Source organism: Ovis aries, chromosome 17, assembly GCF_016772045.2.
Source record: "Ovis aries strain OAR_USU_Benz2616 breed Rambouillet chromosome 17, ARS-UI_Ramb_v3.0, whole genome shotgun sequence".
NCBI lineage: Eukaryota > Metazoa > Chordata > Mammalia > Artiodactyla > Bovidae > Ovis > Ovis aries.
In genome coordinates this window covers 18,606,867-18,627,264 of record NC_056070.1, presented here as the reverse complement: position 1 = coordinate 18,627,264, position 20,398 = coordinate 18,606,867, and the positions used below count along the sequence as shown (strand labels likewise).

Here is a 20,398-nt window from a genome sequence, read left to right as displayed (position 1 = left end):
TGGAGTTCACAGCTCAGACCTCAATTTTCTCTATAAAGTATACTGGCCAGCTGGTAAGCAGGATGGTGGTCAAAGGCTGAAACTGCTGCTGGAAGATGACCCAAAGAATAAATGGGCTGACTGCTGATTCACTGTTCAAAAGCCTGGCCAGACTGGAAAATGTAGTGGCATCAAGTCATTGCTATGTGGTTTTGTTACAATGGACACAAAATGGAAATACAAATTATAATGATTAATAGAAGGGTTGCAATTAAAAACCATACCACTGACAGTTCCCATCAGAGGAAATAATCTCGTCATTACATACTGTCAACAAAATCGAGACCTTTAGGTGAACTCACTCTGCAAGAGACCCATAAAATGTTAAGGTAGAGTGGTAGAGGTGAGCAAGCAGCCTTGGCTTAGCCTAATGAAAACCGATTAGTAATACAGCATAGGTGGAAAAGAAATGCACATTTAAAATATGTCTCATTAGCTATCTTCCATGTGACTTCTTGGGCTTCCCTGGTGGCGCAGATGGTAAAGACTCTGTCTGCAATGCAGGAGACCTGAGTTCAATCCTTGGGTTGGGAAGATCTCCTGGAGAAGAAAATGGCAATGCACTCCACTATTCTTGCCTAGAAAACCCCATGGACAGAGGAGCCTGGCGGGCTATACAGTCCATGGTGTCGCAAGGAATTGGACACGACTGTATGACTAATGCTTTTTCATGTGACTTCTTTGCCCTAGAAGAATATTACGTGAGATATAACTCAAAAACTGAAACTGCTATGCAAGTTATGTGTCAAGGCATATGATACAGATTTTGAAACATGAAATATTTAGGAAATGTTTTAAGAGGAGGCAGAGTTTGAGATTAACCCCAAAAGGGATAAGAATCAATGAGTTTTTCTTTGAGATTTTATTAAAAAGTACCATCAAGCATGTTTATGGAAAAGATAAATGATTACAAAGGGAGCTGTTATAAAAATCTGTCAACCTAAGTAGTGTCTAACCAAATGCACAATTAAAGGCCACAAATATTAAGCATCAGTTTATTTAAATTTCTAAAAGATGTAAAAATAGACAACTTTTCTTTGTAGTAGAAAGAGCATTATTATATGGAGTTACAGGACCTAGTTTGATGTAAAATGAGGTTCCTCTGGTCCCGCCAGTTTCTAAAAGGGCTAGAGTATTATGTGTTCTTCCTCACCCACTAAAGGTCTGATTGAGAAACAAATGGTCTGATTTGAAATATAAATTATTTAAGTGTGGCCAACACTAAAATAGTAAATTCATTAGGGTAAGTAGAACATTATAATAATTACATGACAGTAATTAGGAAGTGGAAACATGCAGGTTATTTGCCAAATATTAATGTAATGGAACAAAACAATTTCTTCACGCAGCAGCTGGGAAGGGAAAATAGGACTTCTATTACTTCTTAACTAAACCAACATGTTTATATATAGTAGGTTTTGAATATTGTTATAAATATCACCAGAGACCAAAACACAAGGTAAATTTCATTTCTATATTTCAGAAAACCTACTTGAATACACTTTGAAACAAGAGTACAACAAAATAGAATATACTTCAAATGTTGAATATACAAACTATTATAGTTCAAATCTGAACACTGGTACTTTCCCTCTTAAACTTCAACTAAAAAAAAAAAGGAAGAAAGAAAACTCCAGGTATTAGAGTTACCTGACAAAAATCATGCTGAGCCTTAACTTCCGAGTGACAGCAGAACTGAAACGGGTATGTCTGCACAGATGCCAGGGCTGAGTGAGCGACAAACAGGCGTGTTACAGCAAAAGGCCAGAGCCAACTGTTAATTTGTCCACAATTAAGAAACTGACAGACTTAAACTACCATATAAAATGTTACATGTAAATTCTATAACAATACTGTGCTAGGTACAAGATTTTTAAAATTTTTCTTTTAATAAAAAAGCTTTACACAAACAAGCCATTAGCTTATTTCAATAAAGAAAACCGAAAATTAGTCTAAGGCCTTTGTTTTAAATCAGCTTAAGCTATATGATTTAAAAAAAAAAAAAAACGCACTAGATCTTTTTTGCTAACCTCTTTCTGAAGCTTTTGGATCCATTCTTCAATTCACATTCTAAAATACCTATATTAGCAGTTTTCACATAGCACCAGTTAAGTGAGTTCTGTGTGAACACAGTAATAATTGCTGGTATGCATATAAAATGCATCAAAAATTGCTATATGTAACGACAAGATCACCCATCCCAATCCCTCCCCACTGAAAACTGTGTAACCTCTTACAGTGGTAGTGTTCCAAGTCTTAGTGTAACTTGATATTGTAGTGAGCTGCTTGGTCCCTTTCAGTCCTTTTCCTTATTGGCGGGTTCAGTTGTTTCTACTGTAAGAGGCAGTTTTCTGTCAGCATCTCAATATGTAGTTCATTTCCCACTGAAACATGGGATAGGTAATTTATTTCCAGTAAGTTTGATTGTTTTCTTAAATGCATTAGAAGTGTTTTAAAGTCTTCTGACTTCTGTCGATGACCCCCTTGCAAGCACTCGTATCAGGACCGGCACTAACACCCTAGCGTCCCCGGGAGCACTGCAGCTTCATTTCTCACACGCTACCAGTCCTTCCGTTTTCATTGTCACAGGAAGGGCAAGAGCTGAGGGCGCACTGACAACCACTACGTGGGTCACTGTCTTATTTCCATCTGCCGGTTTGTCTTCTTGTACCAGCTGCAAAGTTTTCACATCATGTTCCTGCTTTTTCGCCACTGCTTCTGATTTAACCTCTGGCCCTTTTATGACTGCGCTGATAACCCGGGGAGGAGTCTGGCCAGATCCCTGCTGAGGAGGCACTGATAGTCTCATCACAGGGGCCCCGTGAGCTATTGAAACGGGGGTAAGTGCTCTCACAGCCAGTGGGGTGCCCACAATGTTAATGCTTCCTGATCCAGTCAGATTCGACTTTGTCTGCAGTTGACACTGTGCAAGTTGCGTGGCTGGGATGGTAATAATTTTGGCAGGCTGCATGGTGATTTTGTCTCCATTTTCAGTAGAGGCTGGCATCACAGTAGGGATTGTCTGAATAACTACCTTTGGAGAGGCTGCTGTTGTCGGACTAGAGCTGGTTATTAACGGTGCACCTGCATTAACTGACTGAACTGCCACAGTCGAAATTTTCTGGCCCAACGATGTCATTACAACAGGTACTTGCATTGCCACACGAACTGTCCTGGTTGATTAAAAAAAATAACTTTGATTATATGCCATGCTCAATTATTAAATAGGTCTCTTTGAGAGAGAGAAAAAGATGAACGCAAATCCAGCATATGTAAAACTAGTGGGCCCAACTTTACAGATGTTCCGAAAAGCTCTGAAGTTTACAGCATGCAGTAACATGAGATGAATGTATTTTAAAAACATGAGATGAATATATTTAAACATAAGCTGAATATATTTATATATATATTTAAAAGCCTATATTAAATTCCATCTATAAAATCATAAAAATCAATTCAAGTAAGAAAAGACATCTACTTTAAGAAGAATATTTTAATTAGTACATTTAAAAATACCAAGCACTTTTCAAAGTCTTGACAAAGAGTCAGTTCTTAGAATGCAAATATTAAAAAAAGGAAAGTCCCAGTTTTGCCAAAGAGTTTTCTAAAAACTAAATACATGACAACTACTGGTTTCCCTCACTTACCTTGGGGCTGCTGTTGCTGATACAGATGTGGTAGTAGTGGGAGACCTGGGTGAAGTGTCATGACCAGGGGGAGTGATGTTCACAACTCTAGCTACACCCTTCTCTGCTCTGGAACAGTTTAGAGGAGATGAGTTTTTCCCACCACGCACAGAAGTTGCTGCTTTTAAGAGACTTTCTGCAGACAATGATACTCGTTCTAATGATTTTTCATCCGTAGCTGCTGCTAAATCTTCACTACAGGTTTCACTTTTGTCATCATCTATGACCACTATGTTTTTGGGCATATCCTTGAACTGATATACAAGCCTCTGTCCTTCAACCTTTGCAAGGATACCCCTTTGGTAATAATATCTGTAAGGAAAAAGTATTAAATAAGTCAAGTATATTATGTTTGCCCCTCCACAATCCCCAAACAAAAATACCGTGAAGAGATGCTAACAGAAACACTGACTTACTCTAGTAAGAGGTAAGGTGGGACTCCATTCAAAAGGTAAGAATTTGAAGTAGCTATGAAATTAGAACTTGGTACCATATGTCCTATAACCTTGACATCTGTGAATTAGCTAAAAGCTCACTGTTTTTATTAAAGCAAGGCATTTAACCTAAATACAGAATATATTATTGTACAGTTGGCCCTCCATATCTATGAGTTCCTCATCCATGGATTTAACCAACCACAGATTGAAAATGCTCAAAGAGAAAAAATTTCCACAAGAGTTCCAAGCAGCAAACCTTGGATTTGCCATGTGATAGCAACTACTTAGATAGCATATATACTGTGTTAGGTATTATATCATCGACAGATGATGTAAAGTATATGGGGGATATAAGTGGGTTACAAGCAAACACTACCCCACTTTATATGAGGGATTTTGATCATGCATGAATTTTTCGTATCCAAGGAGGGTTCTGGAGCTATACCCCTCAGATACTACTAAGGGACAACTGGATTTTACAGATTCTGGTAACAATTTAGTTCTGATTTACTTAGGTTATAAAAGCAACTTGGTATTATGTGGAAAAACTGCCTAAACCATACTTAGTAAAAATGAATTTGTGGCGTATGTGACTACTGTCACATAAACTATGTTCATTTACAGATTCCCTTAATTAGAATAAGCCGTGTACATTACAAAGTTACGTGGGCTCCTCAAACTGACAAAACTTAAAATTTTCGTATCACAATAAATCCATTATAACAAATTTGCAGGAACTAAAAAACAAATTCACAGTTTGGAAACTATATTATATTTGGGTTTAATTTTCTTAAAGGCACACATTTTCCACAAATGGATTTTCCAATAGTGTTCAAATTTTAGCCATCTAGACTAAACCTTTCTCTCCATCTGCCTCCAAACCCAAGAAGCTCCTCTAGAAAATCCACCCAAATTAAAATTAAAAGCTATAATAAGAGATTTTAAGAGCTTCTCTTTAAATATCAGGTTTCCCAGGTGGCTCAGTGGTAAAGAATCCACCTTACAGGAGACACAGGAGACCTGGTTTTGATCCCTGGGTCAGAAAGATCCCCTGGAGGAAGAAATGGCAACCTAATCCAATATTCTTGCCTGGAGAATTCCATGGACAGAGGAGCCTGGCAGGCTACAGTTCATGGGGTTGCAAAGAGTTAAGACACAACTGAGCACTCTCATGCACTTTAAGTATTAATAGACAGTATTAAGTATTAAGAGATAGGTAAGTGTTCTTACCTCAAAGCTCGTCCCATAGTTTCATAATTCATGTCTGGCTTGTTCTTATGCTTTCCCCAAAGCTTAGAGACAGCCTTTGAATCCACAAGCTTGAATATGCCTTTTTCTCTCTGAGTCCACTTAATGTATCGAGGACAAGTATTTTTGTCTTGAAGTAGATCTAAAAGAAACTCCCACAAATAGGTTGTGTTTCCTTTGAAAACAATTATAGACACTGATTAAAAATTCATCAACATAACTAAAAGCAAGTATTTACTTAAGCTGAATAAAAAAATCAATTTACTACTGGTAAAGAACAAATGTACTAAGAGTCTGCCATTAAATACTTGACTATATTATCAATCATTTGTACAGCGTCAAACTGTGTTGTCTAGTGAATAACAATTCAAGAAATAAATAACAGTTTTGAAACAATATAAACTATATCATAAGGCCATGCACAATTTTAAACAACAGAAAATAATGTTTGGGATCTCAGGAGTGAAAATAAAGTGGATTGGTAAGACATTAAGTCTTGGAAGATGGCTAAGATTTGCATACCAGAAGGAAAGGAAGGAATGTGGGTAGGTAAAATAAGGAACTTAGTCCCAAAGAGAAGAGAGCATCACTCTTTTCTTTTTTTGGAAGGGTGGGGAGGAGTAGTGGGCAGTGTTATGAGAAGACTAAAGACAGGCTGCTGTTTTTCTTTATTCCCTCCATAAACCTCTAGGTACGGTTTGTAAACTGATGAAAGAATAGAAGAGAGTCCTGAGAAGAAAATTAGAATACATATGCCACCACTGAGCCACTGGGTCATCTCTAGACTCCTGCTCACTAACCCTTTACTATCGTCAAAAATTCAGATCCAAGTTACAAGCTATATGAGAAGAACCTTGGGGTGGGGAGGCTTCCACTACTCAATCTAAACACTGATGCTCTTCCTCTAGCATTTCATTTTCATCCTGTAATTTCCCCGAAAATTCAATAAATCCATTAACCCATAGTTGGGCCCTGTGTGCATTCTCTTGACCTAAAAAAGATTAATCTTCAACTTTACAATGTTATTACATTTGTATCTCCAAAGCCCTATTACATCAGTGTCAATACCTAAAGACTCTCAGTGTTAAATCACAACTTTCAACTACATTAGTCTCAACTGAATCAAGAGGTGTAGCTGGGGATTTTTATTCTGTCTATGACCTGGAGATTATAAGAACTCATTCTAGAAGAAATTTTTGTACAACAGACAATACCTTGTACATAGTAGGGATCTGAATGCTCCTGTGTCTAATGAATTAGTTATAGTTAGACCCATTGACATTCTTCAGATTATCCTTAACAGTTTCACTCCAGTTATCATCCCTAAGTTAAAATGAACAATTCTATTTCTGGCTTTAAGGAAAACAGAATTCATAACAAGAAGCCTTCTTTATCAGACAAGGTATTCATGGAGCCTATGCAGACATCATAATCTTGTAGTAGATGAAGCACTGACTGGATTTTTAATCCAGGTGTGACTGTAACGACTTTAATCTTCACACAACATATTGCCTCAGGTTTAATAATACAAAACAAATTTTAATGAAAGATGATTTTGACTGAAAATTTTTTTCTCATGGTAAACATAAGGTCTTTGAATATGAGATACCATTAATGATGGGAGTAATTATAAAAACAATAATAACTATATTTACAGTTCAAATTTCTAACACTTACTACTAATAAAGTTTTAAGGTTTTCAATACAAATTAAAAGATAAAATCTAAGATGTTAGGAATGTAAAACAACCAAAGACGGAGAAGAAAATAAAACTATCCTAAACTTGTCCCAAACTGAATAACAGTTCCTAAGTAAATGGAGGTTTACATAACTGGATTTTTAAAAATCTAACCAAATTTCTTGGTAGATTTACTGACTTAATTTTTTTTATTAAAGACTTAATCCAACAAATTAAGAGAGCAGACAATGTAGAAGGCTTATTATTTTTTTTGCTTTTAACGAGAATATACAAATTCAATATACACATCAGTTTTTTTTAAATACGTCAAATTTTTGTTTAGACATCCTACTGACATGACTGAAATGTGTTGGTTGGAAAAGTAAATTCACCTTGCTTCTATCAGTTAAGAAAGTATGTATCAGAAATGAAGTCTTAGTTTTGTAAACCTTCTCAAATGTAAGTGACTCCATTTGACTCTCCACGAGGATGGGTGTAAACATACACACATCATCCAAAACAACACAGGTATGCATCAGACTGCACTTAGGGCCTTTTCCAAATCCACATGCTTGCCCAGCTTCACTCCCTACAGTTTCTCTATGCCTACAGAATCTCACTGGGTGAGGACCAGGCAGAGATAAGTTTGAAAAAGCTCCCCATGTGATGCTCATACACCCTTGATTAAGAATTACAATCCAAGACAGCACTACCGTGCGTACTAGAAGTAATTTTCCTACAAATGTACTTGACTGGGGGGAAAAAAATATATCCATCTCGCCTACAAAACAGCCCTCCCCAAATTACCTTTTCCTTCTCTGGGTTTCTTCTTTATACCTAAGTCAGGAGACCCATTGGAAATTGGCGACTGTTGGGTCTTTGGTTTACGGCCAACTGAAAAAAGAACATATTGAAACCATACATGGAAAACAGGAAAAATAACAGAAACGTGATAGCAGGCTTTTTGGTAACACATTATTTATGAAACTAGACACTAATTTATGGATTAATATACTGTGTATATAAAAGCTGCTTTTAAAAGGAACATTAAAAGCACTTCTGCAATATAAATTACAGCGGTTCAGTCGCTCAGTCGTGTCTGACTCTGCGACCCCTCTTTGCGTTGATAGTAAAATCAATGTATATGGCAAGTCAGGTACTACTAACCTATTATTTACATGGTCACAGCCTCAATTTGCTAACCTTTTCCAATAATGTAGCAATGGAAACACATTCTAGTATAAACTTTTGTTTTCTGTTCTACAGAATTGTTAGAAAAAGCTTTACCTACCTATTGCAGAAGATCTGATAATCTGCGAAGCCCTTTGAGCTCAAATGAGGAAAAGTAAAAAATATTATTTTAAACACTCTCTACTGCTCTGAGCCAATCAATCCACCAGAATTTAAGCATAAATTTCCCCACCTCAGCGTGCAGGTATAAAGATTAAAAAGAAAAAAAAAAATCTTCCAAGTAATTGCTTTATATGTCTAAGAAATGTTTGTCCCCTTTTGTTTCTCCTCACTCACTTCTGCCCTAAGCCACGCTCAGACAGTCCCACAGCCACAATGAATAGAAAAGCAAGAGCTACACTTCTCTACAGAAAGGAAGGAGTATTTCTGAAATGTGTTGTGTTCAACCCTCAGCACTGGAGGATGAACACTGGCAGGCAAGGGAAGTATCAAGAATGAGACTGGGAATAGTAAGTATAATATTACTAATTTGGTGATTGCCATACACCTGGGGTTTCTGATGTCTCTACTCTTCATTAACAAGGATTATCTAGAGCTACATTAAAATGCCCTAATGTATATTTGAAAAAGCATAGCTATCATAGTCTAGGATTTCATTATGGTAATTCTAATCAATAAGAAGTATGTTTTGGCAAAAATTAAAACTAAGTTTACCACTATCCTATTTAAAAGTAGAGCTTAATTTCTTAATTTAAATACTATTTATATGTACAAAATATGCAGTCAGTAATAAGACCCAACATCTTCTCTGTCTCCTAAATTCAAGCACAAAAGCCCAACTCCTTAATAGAAAAGTTAGTCCCCAAAGGCTTGTTTTCTTATAAAGCAGCATGTCCCAAATCATGTTATTTGACAAATAGGTTATTCATCAGTAGGAAAAGGGTTCTACAGTCAAATTAACTTTCAGAACTGCACGTAATCATCTCTTGGAGATTTATAATGCACATTAGTATATTAAAAGCTCTAGAAATAAAAATAAGGCCCTACTATTAAAAATAACCTACCTAACTTTCTATGTCCCAAATGTCCTTAACCACAAATGAATAACTGGTAGTGTTATATGTAATTTTTAAACTGTCATTCATTAAGACCACCTATTTTCAAATACATAAGATTAGAATTAAATTGGCAAATTATTTTCTGGTTTATACCATACCACCATGTACACAGATCAACCTATTTATCTAGAGATCTTGGCTCCCTAAATACTCCCAGCTTTTCATAGTCTTTTCTCTCTTCATGTAAATCTAAAATTTTCTTAGGTATTTTGTAACAGTTTGCATAAGATACAACCAGCCAAAGGCTACAGTGGGCAGTGTGTAAACAGGGTTATTTACATGTATGCCTTTTGTTTAAACATTTACAGCGCAAAGTAATTCTTCCTTCTAAATTCTCTCATCCATGCCTTATCTCAAATACATATATAATCTATAAGAGAGAAGGCAACTGTGTTTTTCTCTGTTGTGTCCCTCACAGCAATGAGGCACAGACCTGTGAACATCATAGCAATCTGAAATACTGCTACCTAATAAATGATTAGATAATACCATTATTTCTAATACAACTTTCCCCCTTATTTTTTGCCTTTGATTTTATCCACCCCCGCCTCCCCCAATGTGCAGAAAGAGCAGAGAACAAAGCGGAATTAGGTGAGAATTTACACAGAATTTCACTTCTTTCAAGTTTTACCTTTGATTCAAACAGAAAGAACCCACTCAGGATGCTGGAGATGGACTGGGGTATTTCCCCAGGATCAGATGAACACAGGTTTCAGCAGGAGTCAAAGAGTAAGTGGAAATGCTCTTTACCCAATGGTGAGTTTAGTCCCCTGAGAATTCCCTACGGGCAATCTTGGTGTTTTAAGGCCAAAGATTGTGGGGAAGAAAATTGGGCTTTTTATTTTAATGTCCACAAAAGAGTAGGAAGATAAGGTTAGGAAAAACAGAGTCAAGAATATTTTTAAGTAACCAAGTGCCTAAAAGGATCAGAAAGTAGAAAGATGGGCAGCGACGCCCTGATCTTCCTTCTGTGTTGCTCAGTCGCCCAGTCCTGTCTGACTCTGCAACCCCATGGACCCCTTTGGTATATCAAGCTCTTACTATAATCTCATTTTGGGGCAACTACTTTTAGGGCTCAAATACAAACTCCCTTAGACACTATGAACATGTTAAAAGACACAATTAAAAATCTCAATTTTTTGAGAGTATCTAATCAGTATAACATTGATTATAAGCATAGCAAATATTTCCCATCTCTCTTGATGGAGAAAAAAGATACTAGAAAAAATTTCACCCAAATTCCCAGAAATTTGTAAATACACCCTACCTTTTTTCTTTTTCATTGGTTCATGGCTATCCGGTGATGTAGGAATAGGAGAGGTATCCATTGGTTCAGATTCTTCAGTTGACACCTCCACTACAGTTTCTGTAATGACATCTGGCCTCATAGCAGCATGGATAAATTCTGGAGTTGATACACAAGGAGGGACAAACACTTCCACTATAAAAAAAAGTTGAAAAATTTAAATTTCCCACCCCCATTAATGCCTCTTAGCATGGACAATTCAATTTTTAGCAAAGGTGAGGTTACTAAGAATTCATCAAAGCAGGGTAAGAACTTGAGGTTAATTTGTTGAATATACAATATGATCTAAAGTACGTTAAGTAAATAGATGCAAAGAAACTCGACCTGAAGGAAATGTTAATCTTCTGGGTAAAGGGGGAGATCATGAGAGTCAACCCCCTTGCTTCACACTTTAGATACTTTCAAGTTCATTGTAAAAGACTGTATCATTTTGACAATTGGGAAAACAGTTGAAAATAAAACAGTATAACAGTGAGTTAATAATTATTTTCCTTCTACTTACTCATCATTATTCTCTAACAAGGTAAAACATACACCTGGTATAACATTAAAATAATAGAAGCGTATTCAGTGAAAGCAGGCACTTATGGCTCTCTCTCTCTTTTTTTAAAATAACTTTTGGCCGCACCCCGAGGCATGTGGGATCTTAAGTTTGCCCACCAGGATCAAACCTGTACCTTCTGCACTGGAAGGCTGAGTCTTAACCTGAACCACCAGGGAAGTTCCTACAGTTCATTTTAAATATGAAAAGAAAACCTGCTCATTATAGCCAAATGAGTACCATCTTTCAATCTTTTATTTAACAGAACAGTCCCTAATATTTTGGGTCACTGAAATGCTGCATACATATTTTTAGTATTCTATTACATACAATAATGTTGCTCTGGCTTCCTTTCAATGTGCCTGAGTAACTAGGATATGACATTTCCATTTCCATTAATACATACTACTATGGATTAATACATACTACTATGGATTAATACATACTACTATGGATTAATACATACTACTATGGATTAATACACACTACTATGGATTAATACACTGACCAATAGGCACTAATGTTCTTCTCATATCCCTGAATAACACACAGGATTACTACTCTCATTAAAAAGTACAGTTGATCTTAGTATTTACTGTAAATCCCTAAAAGAAGGGTCAATCTTACCATATTAAGTCAAATTAACATTTGGACATTAAAATTAGGGACAAAAAGATTCTCAAAGGCAATCTGTAAAAAGAGACCAAAACCAATGGAAAACCTGAAGCCTGAAGGGAGTGTGAAGAGAGAGGTGGACACTGCCACCTCTCTCCTCCAGGGAGTAGTCCCAGAACTACTGCCCTTTATCACTGAAGGAAGGACACGATGTGGCCACAGGTGGCAACAGCTTCCATGGGCCATTCTCCAGCCATGCTCTTAAGGTTTCATTCACCCAGAGTTAAGGAAATGAGACACAATAGCAGAAACAGCAATTTCACATTTATCTGTCTTCAGTGGGCACCTTCTGATTCAATTATTTTGAAAATTAAGTATTTAAAGCACTTAAGACTTGTGAACATTGACAGGTTACTGCTGTCATAGATATTTATGTACAACAGACTTTGAGAACAACAATTCCCTTGGATTAAAAAAATTTTTTGTTATTCTAGATACATGAAATGATATATCTTTAATATAAAAAAGAACCGTTCACATACCAGGACTTCTTGAATCTCTCAAGCAGGTAGGAGATTCCATATGAAGCAGGGCTTCAGCAGCTTCAATTGTCTTATCTGTACAGTGTGCATTACTGCTATGAACTGATGCTTCCACTGGAGGGAAAGTAAGTTCCACTCAATAAAAATGCATTGAACACATTACTGAACTAAATGTTCATGTTTAGTTCATAACTCTAAATAAGCCATTAATACATATTAGTCTATACAAATTACAGAAATAATTTAAAAACTAAAACAAACCTGCCATTTATAAAATGAATGTTGATTACAAAGCAACTATTGAGATTAATTAGAAATTTCTGAATCTTATCCAAAGGAAAACACAGACAGACTCTTGAAATTTGAACTCTGTATCAATTTTAGGCCAAAACTAACTTGGGGTGGGGGGGAGGATAGCTGTAGATTAACAATCCTATGAAGTCTATTGTAATTTTAACATATTGCTACTAAAATCGGGGATTAACACCTACCAGAATCGGTCAGAGACTCATATTTCTAAATTACTTTAATGAATTAGTTCAATTCTTACAAACCCTCCTGGTGAGTGCACCAGAGAACTTAGAAATTTTCTTCACAATTATCTGCTTTCTTCAAGTCACTGGCCTTTGCTGGGTCTCACCCAAAAAATTTAGAAAGACAAAAGAGAGTGCTCCTATCCACCCCCCCCCCCCACCCAACCCCGGCCTTCATGAAGCCTTTCCTAATTCTGCCACTTTTTGTAACTTCTCTAACACTTACTTTATGCTTTGCTGATTAAATTATTTATGAAAAAGCTTTGGTTCTAGTTTCTGCCACTTATTTCTGTAACCTAAGGCCAGTAATTTAAATCCTTGTATGGCCCAGTTTCCTCTTTCACTAAATAGTAATATCACTTAACTCATACAGTTTTGAGAATTAAATGCAGTGATTTCCTTAAGAATTTAATAAATGGTGATACTTTCTTATCATTTCTGTGTGAGTATAAGCTCCATGAGATCAGGGAGGGCTAGCTCCGTGTCCGCCAGCTTTTGAGCCACATGGCATGGCATGCAGGATCCTAGTTCCCAGACCAGGAATCAAACCCATGCCACCTGCAGTGGGAGCATGGAGCCTTAACCACCGACTGCCAGGGAAGCCCAAGGGAGGCCTGTCTCAATCATCTTTATATCTGTTACAGTTCCTAACATAGACTCTTCATAGAGTAGGTATGTAAGTATTTCTTTTATTTATTAAAGTTAAGGACAACCTACAGACCTTACAGGAAAAGTAGCAATCCAAGCACAAACTCATTATCCTAATGATGTATTAATTTCACACCCTGATTTGAAATACTGAAATTCTACTTTGTAAGAGGTTCTGAAACACAAATATGTTTAATAGTTTCTAATTTGATAGATCTTTCTCAAGATGTCCTCTCAAGGACTAAAAGAAATATACAAATTTCATAAAACCATTATAAATTCACAAGTTCTATACACTAAAGATAACCATCTTTTAAAATTATTTCTAGTAAGCTTTTACTTGAAAAAGATTTTTTCATTTAGTTTCAAAATTCACCAAGTGCTAAGGCCTCAGCCTTAAACACCAGTCATTTGGAGAGCATTTATAAAAAATCCAGTGACTGCTTTACCACCTGTTGCACATCATCCACACTCTCAACCAAGGTACCGAGTCTCTCCAGTTGCTCTTTCCATTTATGGAAATCTGCTCAAAGCTAAACAGTTCCAGAGAGGCAGCCAAACCTCTAAGTAAATCTATCTTTAGGTGACCCTGCTTACTCTTATCTGCAGCTTCACTGAAGCAGAGGATTCAATCAGTCCTTCTAGCTCAACTTTAAGAAACTTACTATTAGTAAGTATAAAATGTATTACCACTCTCAAGTTGTTTTTTTTTTTTTTCCAAATTTCCTCCCTACAATACTCATGTGTATTAAAGAACCTTGGGAAGCAGTTTCAGGGTTTTAAAGTTTATTCTAAGAACTTCATTCTCTTTAAAGTCTGCTTGTGTTGCAATTTAGCTGTTGTCTGAGGTGCTATTAATAAACTACCCTGGGTAAACTAATTCCTTATGTAATTGTATTAAGGCACACCCTAAAACTCTACCATATTAAAGTTAGAGCTCTGAGTATTTGATAATAATACAGCAACAGAATCTTACCAGATATTTTAATGTTTTGTTATAAACAAAATTTCCAAACAGTTACATATTATACTGCCCCGAATTCCTACATAGCTTAAGGTATATTTTCAAAACCATGATTTCATGTTAGTTATATCAGTGAAAATTTCCTAGCTCTTATTTCCAACCTCAACCTCCCCTTTCTAAGTTCAAAATATTATTTCCCTAAAATATTGTACATGTACATAGTAAAGTAACGAGAAAACATACAAATTTAAGAAGAATATTAAAAATGCATAAATTCTCTATGAACGAATGATCAGATCTTATACTCTATGTACAGTCACTACCCTGTGCTACAAACCTGAGATACAAGTGTGGAAAGATCTCTGGCCTCATGAAGCTTATACAAATAGTTCAGAAAGTATCGAAAAGATAAACAGGAGTAAAATATTTCAAAACAAAGATGCAAAATAATTTGACAGTTTCCATGAATACTTAATCCATTCTGTTAAAAGAGAACACTATCTCCTTTTACTCTTTTGTTGACATAAGTCAACAAGTAGTTTTTGGTAACAGAAATTTAAGAAATATTTTTCCTATTCAAGTTTCCGTAATAACTGAAAACTTTTCAATACTATTTTATTCTTATCAGTAATTCAAATACAATTTGAATACAAATATAACTAAATAATAATTCAAATACAACTAAAATTCTGCACAATTCTTAAGGTAAATAAAACAGTGTTGTGCCATCAAAGTAAGCAAACTTACAAGTGACACCTAAGAATTATTATCTCTTACTTAAAACTTGATTTACTGGTGTTTTTCTAGGCCTATGTATTAAATTTATGGGAGTTTAAAAAAAAAAACTCATTTTAAAAATAGAAACAATGAAGCAAAAAGTTATCTGATAGGCACATCAACTAGTTACCACTAGTAGTTAGGTTGCTGGTCAACATTCCTTGAAAAACTAACTGTATCAAATAAATTTCAAAACTATTTTAATCAATGTCAAAATTAAATTTGCTTATGCCCTCCTTTACTATTGGTAAGAGTCTTGTTCCATTTCTAGCTTTCTAATCAACTGGTGTTTGTATGGTAGACGATTCCAGACTCACTCAACAGCTGTTACTAAATACCAAACTTGGTAATTAAGTCTGACAAGAGACATACCTCTCAGCTTTGCAGAAGAGAATGCTGGCAATAGACCTAGCTCATAACAATGTTTTTAAAAGTCAAAAATAAAAATTAACAGCAGTTTGAGAGCCAAAGGAAAAAATTAGAAAACACTTCATTAGGTGATAGTGGTATTCTCCTACAAGACCATAAACTAGTATTTACAAGGCCATCACTCAGCTACCGCACCTGACTTACCACAGCTTATTCTCTGAAGTCCCAGGACTGTAACAGTAACAGATGAGTAAAGAACACAAATGAACACACTGAAAAGGAGAACAGGTAAAGGTCTCCATCTTTACACCTGTGCCCCTTTGACTTTCTACAGCTTGATTATAAGGTTAAGAACAGAAAGAGAATAAAATAATTTTCTAAAGTAGAGCTGTCTGATAACAAGAGCCACATGTAATTTTTAAATGTCCAGCAGCCAAATTGAGAAAAGTTAGTGGAAAGTGATATTAGTACTTTTCATTTAACCCAGTATATTCAAAAACATTGCCTTTTCAACATGTAAAAGAAATTTACATGGTCAAGAAGTTTTCTACTGTTTTAGTTTTTATGTTTGAATAAAATTGAAAATTTGGTTGATCCATCACATTTCAAACACTCAATCACCAAATAAGGCTAGTCACTATGGTACTGAAAGTGTAGACTAATTAAACTATAGTACAGCTATTTGAAAACATCTTTGGTCAGAGAATCTTTTCACACTCACAGAGAGGACCACAAAGAAGATTTCTCTTATGTAAGTCTCATGTTTAGATATTTATCCTATTTGAAATTAAAACTAAAAAATCTTCTACATTTTTTATAAAAAGTAACTTTTTCTTAAAAACAAAAATCTAAAGAGTAGCTTTAGTTCACATTTCTGCAAATCTTTTTAATACACAGTAGAAAACATTGGGGCTCTCATACTTGCTTCATTTCATCTGTTACATCCCAGCCATGTAGCCTCTAGAAAACTCCTGTGAACATTCGTAAAAGTGAAAAGGCACATGTCTTAGCGTTATCATGAAAATAACTTGATTGCACAGATTCCCCTGAAAGAGTCTGGACAGACTCCCAGGAATTTCAGTTTTTAAGAACCACAGGTATAATTTAAAATCAAACATAATTAAAAACACCCAAATTCCATCCTCATATTTCTGTAAGTTTTAGCTTCTAAACATAAAATCAATGTGCGGACAAAAAATTATGATTCCATTTCCGTAAGTATAATAGTATTTTGTCAACTTACTTGCACATGGTTTTTTTTTTTTAACTTTTCAAAAATCAGAAACACTCTCCTGCCTGCCCCTTTCCACCAGTTAAATCTGTCCCTAAAGGAAATTGATGTTGAACTACCTGGAATGACTATTTACATATTGATAACTTACTCTTTAACTCAATTTTTTATGAATTTTAGTACTAATGCTGCAATGAATTCTAAAGAGTAATTTCTTAAACACATTTTCAAATAAATTTTTAAAAAATTAATGCCATTCTTCCAATTTTATTTCAACACAGGCCCTCATTTTTTCACTGCCTGCTAATTTTTTTTTCAAATTAATGATCTTTTCAAGGTTGATACTAGGTATTCCTGTTTATAATAAATTAGATTTTCAAGTTCAAATTTCATGATGAATTTTGACAAACTAGACAGATTTCTTCTGTCCGGGAAAATACTTAGGCTGCATTTCCAGAAAAATTTCCCCCTCCCCCCTTCCCTTCAATAGCTCAGTTAAAGCAGAATAATACTTTTGGTTAATCTATTTCTCAATTCTCTAATTCTCCACTTTCCCAATTTTCAATTTCTCAAAAAAAGATGAAAAAAGAAAAAAGTCAAGGAATGTATGTACATGATAAGGGAGACTATTTTAAACTCTTTGCAGTCTTAAAAAAACGAAGACCACATGTACACAACATTTTTGCATAAATATTAAGGAATACTTATTTATCCTTACAGACTAAAAATGGGTCTATATTATTAAATAAACTATATCTTGTGTCTTATTCAACATACAGACACAACCTCAAGCTCCAGTTTGTTACAAAGATTGGTGAAAGAAGTTAACCTCGCCATTACATAATGACCTTAGACAAATTCACTCACATGGTGTAAATAAATCCAAGAAAATGAGAACCTTCACTTTCCATTAAATATATCTGAGCTGCCTATAGTTTTAGAGCTTTAAAAGTTAGTAGAGATCACCTAGTCAATCCTGTTCTCTTACAGAAAATGAAGCTTTAAAGAGCAGTTTAGTGACAGCTGGATGAAGATCCCTATCTCCTGACCTCAGGGTCAAGGCTCTTTCTCATGTATCATATTGCCAGTGAAAGTTTTTAATAAAGTATGTCAAGTCTTTACTACAAAGAAGTATTTTGTATGTTAAAATGAAAGTTATTTTTAATAAACAAGTGTATTTATATTTACTTCATTCTTCATTCAAACACCTCTGACAACATAAACACTGATAACTAAAGCTGAAGTTGATAGCTAAAGTTGACAGTTAAGTCTCTAAAGGAGGAAAATAAAAGCAAAACCATACCCTCTAAAATCTTAACATATAATAGTAGTGGTAATTCTAAGTGCTTTGTACCTACTTAGAAACAACAGTTATGCTAACAATATTCAGTTTAAAGCTTATCTCCTCTAAAAGTTTTCCTTACTATCATTCTATTCTACACTTATCATAAACCCATATAGCAATCACTGTAATTAAATTTAACATTTATGTATTATATAGATTTTCACCCGTCTCCTCAATTAGACTGTAAAGCTTTGTGAAGAATAATTCTAACACTTTATGACTTCGCTCAAGGGAATAAAAGTATCATTATGTCCATTTACAAATACAAACCCTTTTAACATTACTCTCCCAACATTATTGGAAACTGGCAGCAATAAAAGTTAGATCCATGATTCTTCATTTTCCAGGTCACATTTCCTCCCCAACTTTTTCAATGAATAAACCTTGGATAAACTAGCAAACCTGTCTCAAATTTCCTTCTAAAACAGTTTATAAAGGAATTTCAGATTACATGAACATGACTGAGGGAATATTTGAAAACAACTGTATTAAAATATATTCTTCACAGAACACTATTGTCACAAACTTCACTTGTAAAATTTGTATATACTTGTGAAATGCAGCAGAACTGGAAAACAGCATTTCACTTAAAAAAAAAAAATCTCGTCCAAAGAAGATACAACTTTTGTATTTTTAAAACTAGACTGTATGTATCCACTCCTAGCAAAATATCTACAGATCACATTCGGTTTTGATAATGCCAAAAGCTTATAAAAAGGATCTCTTGGCAAAATTAAGCCCTCTTATCTTCACAGTATTTTAAAAAATTCTAACTGCATGGACTATCCTAAAGTTCTCATAACCACTAGGAACGTTTCTGAAAAGGTACACGATCAACAAGACTGACCTAAACAAAAGTATTGTTAGTACCAATAATATAAAGCCAAAAATTCCATCCCTTAATTCAAACAGTATTATTAATAGACTGAACTTACACAAAGGGACCAAGTTTTCATTGTACTCTGCCCCTTTTTCACTAATATTTATGATCTTGCTCTAATTAGAAAATAACTGTCAAATGTGCTTTCATCACTACTCACTGTGATTTTTCTTTGGGGCTCTGCAGTATTACATTTTAAAGATTAAGTTCTGTTAAATATACATTTATGATTTCTCCCAACCGAATTGAAACAGTTTCCCCAACCAAACTACTAACTTCACTACCTAAAAACAATGGATGGAAAACAGACGGTAAGACCTTTCCCAGCAATGCTCTTCGATGACTATTCCCCATCTTCCAATTCCCATCGATGGCGATATGAAACAAAACCCAGGGAAAGGAATATTTATGTTCACTACAGTAAGTAAATCGTACTCAAGCACTGCTACGCCTATTCAGGACTCTCACTGCGCTGTCTGCTATTAAGTAAAGCTGCTTTTTCTATGTAACTTAAGTCCGTGCCCTTCCGCTGCAGCAGTGGCGCTGCACATCCCCCACCCCCGCGGCCACTTCCGTGTTTACACTCCTCTTCCCTCCAATTCCATGCGTACATTGTCAGCTTCACTCCCGCCCAATCTTCATTGGCCCAGCGCGGGCCCAGAGTCCCGCCCCCAGAAACCAACGTTCTTATTTGGAACAACTCAGCGAGCAGATTGGAACCAGAGGGCTGTCAATCCCGTCCATTCTGTCCTCTCCGAGGCGCTTCCGCTAAGGTGGGAGGCTTGGGGGGGAGGGGAAAGGGGGGCAATTCCTTGCGGAGACTTCCCTAGGGCCAAGACTCCCTCCCGCCCGCCCCACCTTCACCCACTGTTTACCAAAATAAACGTTCTTCTCTGACGCCCCCAACGCTCCGGGGCAGGGGTACAAAATACATTCCGTGTCTTTTCTATTCTCCCCCCCTAAAAAAAACAACCCACGAGGGAAGGGGAATAAACCTACTTCTCCACTGCCGCCCACTAAACGAGGAAAGGGAGGCGGGCCCTTGAGAGAAACACCACCCCGGGCCGCTCCACGTTATTAAGTGACCCTTTCCAGAACCGTTACTCCTGAGACCGCAGAAGGTGGAGATGTGAAGACGAGGGTCAGAGGTTTTGGGTTTTTTTTTTTTTTTTTTTTTTTTGGCGCGTATCGATCTACCGGACATGGCCCGGGGCTGCCTCGTCCATGCGGAAGTCGAGGATTTGTGGACC

At 35.9% G+C, this 20,398-nt stretch overlaps 1 protein-coding gene across 17 annotated transcripts in view; it reads right to left on the bottom strand.

Annotated features, from left to right (window-relative positions):
* Positions 1–886: 886 nt before the first annotated feature.
* Positions 887–20,398, bottom strand: part of ELF2 (E74 like ETS transcription factor 2) — a 97,939-nt gene continuing 78,427 nt past the window's right edge. For 8 of the 17 annotated variants that reach the window (XM_027956268.3, XM_060400997.1, XM_060401001.1 and 5 more), the window contains 7 exons: positions 12,402–12,515; positions 10,665–10,838; positions 8,380–8,418; positions 7,896–7,982; positions 5,393–5,585; positions 3,687–4,037; positions 887–3,212 (listed from right to left, as the gene is read on the bottom strand). In XM_027956268.3, the coding sequence (XP_027812069.2) occupies positions 2,585–3,212; positions 3,687–4,037; positions 5,393–5,585; positions 7,896–7,982; positions 8,380–8,418; positions 10,665–10,838; positions 12,402–12,515 (1,586 nt within the window). In that variant the 3' untranslated portion in view covers positions 887–2,584. The remainder of the gene's footprint in view (positions 3,213–3,686; positions 4,038–5,392; positions 5,586–7,895; positions 7,983–8,379; positions 8,419–10,664; positions 10,839–12,401; positions 12,516–20,398) is intronic. The other 9 variants (XM_027956269.3, XM_012097472.5, XM_060401002.1 and 6 more) reach the window with 3 other exon arrangements.